Here is a 2,812-nt window from a genome sequence, read left to right on the forward strand (position 1 = left end):
TCTGGAGCCTGGAATGGGGGCAGGGGAGGATGTCCAAGAAGTCATGTTCGGGAGAGGACACGGGGGTTGTCGTGAAGGGGAGACCCGCTAGGCAGAGTCTACTCAGCACGTTTTGGAAAGAATCCCAACCATCCCCTCTGTCCCCCAGCCACAGGTGCCCCGGCGCCGGCCCTCCAGCAGCCCACGGTGGGGGCCGCGAGGGCTAAACGAGCTGCGGGAGCAGCAGCAGCAGCAAGATGGAGGCGAGCGGGGTCCAGGCGGCTCCGGGCGCCGAGCGGCCACCGCCGCTGCTCCTGCGCCCGGGCCCGTAAGGCAGGTCCCCGCGGCCGCCCGCCGCTGCAGCGCCGCCGCCCGGGCGCGGCGGGTGCGGGACGCCGTCGTCGTCGTCCAGCAGCTGCTCGCCGCCCGCGCCCCCGGCGCGCTGCTCGTCGTCGTAGTCCTCGTCGTAGTAGTCGTCCAGGCCCCCGTCCGAGCCGCTGCTGCCCGGGCCGTTGCCCAGCTCAGCCCCGAAGCACAGGCGGGCCATGTTCTCCTTGACCGACTCGCAAATGGGCCGCTCCAGGCCGTCACACACGCAGTCGTTGAGCAGCGCCGCCTTGGGCACAGCCAACATGTCCTCGATGACCGTGCGGCACTCGTCGGTGCAGCGCAGCCCGTTGAAGAGCTTGCCGCAGTAGGTCAGGTAGCGGCTGAGGGCCAGGTTGCAGCGGCTGTCGCGGTCGCAGCGCCGCCGGGCCTCGGTGCAGCCCATGACCCCGCCCGCGCCCGGGCCGCCCGCGCCGCCGCTGCTCGTCCGGGGCAGGCACGGCTCAATGGCGCGCTTGGTGGACTTGCAGTTCTCGTCCTGCGCGCAGTCACAGTCCTCCAGGGCGGGCCCGCGGCGCGTGTGGTTGAGCTGAATGAGCGCCGAGATGCAGTGGCTCGGGCAGCGCCAGCGCGACGAGAACGAGGCGGCCGAAGCCGGGAAGGCGGCGGCGGCGGCGGCGGCCCCCGGCGCATCGCCCCCGCCGCGCTGCGCCAATACCGGCGCGCACGCCTCGGCGTACTGGTTGTAGGCGTAGCTGCACTCCGGCTCCCCCTGGCACTGCAGCAGCGCCTGCCAGCAGATGAGGCGGCGGCCGTGCGCCAGCCCCGAGCCCCGCGGCGCCGAGCCCAGCAGCTGCAGCAGCGCCATCAGGCACAGCCAGGCGCCCGGCACGGTCCCCGCGCGGGCCCCGCCGCCCAGCAGCCCTGCCACCATCGCGGGCAGCGGCGGCCGCCGGGCGAGGAGGGGAAAGAAGACGAGGCGCGGGCAGCGGCGGACGCGGAGCCGGTGGAAAAGTTTGCCCCAGTCCTGCCAACTTCTTGCATGAGTGTTTTCATAAATCCATGCGCGCCGCTCGCTGGTGCCGCGCCGCTCGCAGAAGGTCCGGCTGCCCGCTCGCTTGGGCTGCGGTGGTTTCCCAGAAATGCACAGCCGCGGAGAGCCCCTCCGGTCGGCCCCGGGCGGTGGCGGGAGGCGCTCACTGTCGCCCCGGGGGGCTGCGGGCCGCGGGGCCGCGGCGGTGCTGCAGGACCTCGCGGCGCCGCGGGTGCATTTTGCTCCGCGCCTGCAGATCCGTTGTGCGGCCGCGGCGGCTCCTTCCTCCAGGGCTCAGCGCCGCGCCGCCGCCGCCGCCGCCGCCGCCGCGGGCTCTCGCATCCCGCCGCTTCCTGGCTCGCGTCGGTGCGCTGCCCGCCTTCCCGCGGCCCGGACGCCCGCGTCCCCTCCCCCTCCGCCCGCGGCGACCCCGGCCTCGCCAAGCTCCGGGGAGCCCTTTCCGGGCGGCGCGGGGAGAACAAGAAACTCGGCGCGGCCGGGGAGCGGCTCCCGGGCTTCCCTCTGCGGCAGCTTCTCGGGTGACAAGGGGCCCGGGGAGCGGATCCGCTGAGCCCGGCTGCGGACTCGCTGGCTGCGAGGCTTTAAATACAAAAATGGGCCGGGAGCCCCCGCGTGGTGCCGCGGTGCCCCCTCATTATGCATGCATGGAAAAGCAAACAAACAAAAACATTAGCAACGCTCCTCCAGCTCGCCCAGCCCCGGCCCCGCGCGCTCCGAGCCTGCCCGCTTTCTCCTTTCTCCACTCTCTTTCGCCCTTTGCTCGGCCCCCTTTCCCGGCTTTTCGAGATGCTATTGGTCCTGCCTGTTGTTGTTGAAACTTTTTTTTTTTTTTTTTTTTTTTTTTTTTTTTTTTTTTACGAGCCGCTGGAGTGGAGTGGGGTTGCGGAGTGGGGGAGGGCGGGGAGGGTGGTGGGCAGCTCACATTCAGGCATTCAGGGCTTGAAAGGAACGGCTTAAGGAGCCTGACAGAGGCCTGGGAGCTCCTCCTACTCTTAAGGAGGCTCGGATATGGAGCCCAGGCTCGCGCTCAGAACCAGCGGGCAGGGTTCAGGGGCAGCTGTTTGCGTCCGGCTCGGCCACAGGCCTTTTTGTTGGGTTCTTTTTTCTTTTTTCTTTTTTTTTTTTGATAGTTTTATTAATTCTCCCTGGCTCCTACTGTGCCTTCGATTGCGTTCAGAATTCACTTTGTTTTTTGTGGTTCCCTGTCTTAGAGACCTGATCACGATTGGGGGCTGTGTGTGTGTATGTGTGTGTCGCGGGGGTGGTGGGGAGGGGATCAGAGTATTTAATGTTGAACTTTAAAACTTATGAAAAACAAAACCCAAAAGCACACAAGAAAGAGGCACACACTTCAGTTAGGGGGATGCTGTTGAGATATTTACAACGCCCCCGCCCCAGCACACGGTCCCACTTTGCCGCTCTGGCAGGTATGGCTCTTGAGGCAGGCATCAT

General features: G+C 67.4%; 1 protein-coding gene across 1 annotated transcript; it reads right to left on the bottom strand.

Moving 5' to 3' along the window:
- Positions 1 to 202: 202 nt before the first annotated feature.
- Positions 203 to 1,240, bottom strand: GAS1 (growth arrest specific 1). The gene has a single exon (XM_028122231.1). The coding sequence runs from the start codon at positions 1,238 to 1,240 to the stop codon at positions 203 to 205; it is 1,038 nt and encodes a 345-aa protein (XP_027978032.1).
- Positions 1,241 to 2,812: the final 1,572 nt, after the last annotated feature.

This window comes from Eumetopias jubatus, unplaced genomic scaffold, assembly GCF_037043125.1.
Source record: "Eumetopias jubatus isolate StellerSeaLion01/CBP00866 unplaced genomic scaffold, mEumJub1_p1.0 scaffold_15, whole genome shotgun sequence".
Taxonomy (NCBI): domain Eukaryota; kingdom Metazoa; phylum Chordata; class Mammalia; order Carnivora; family Otariidae; genus Eumetopias; species Eumetopias jubatus.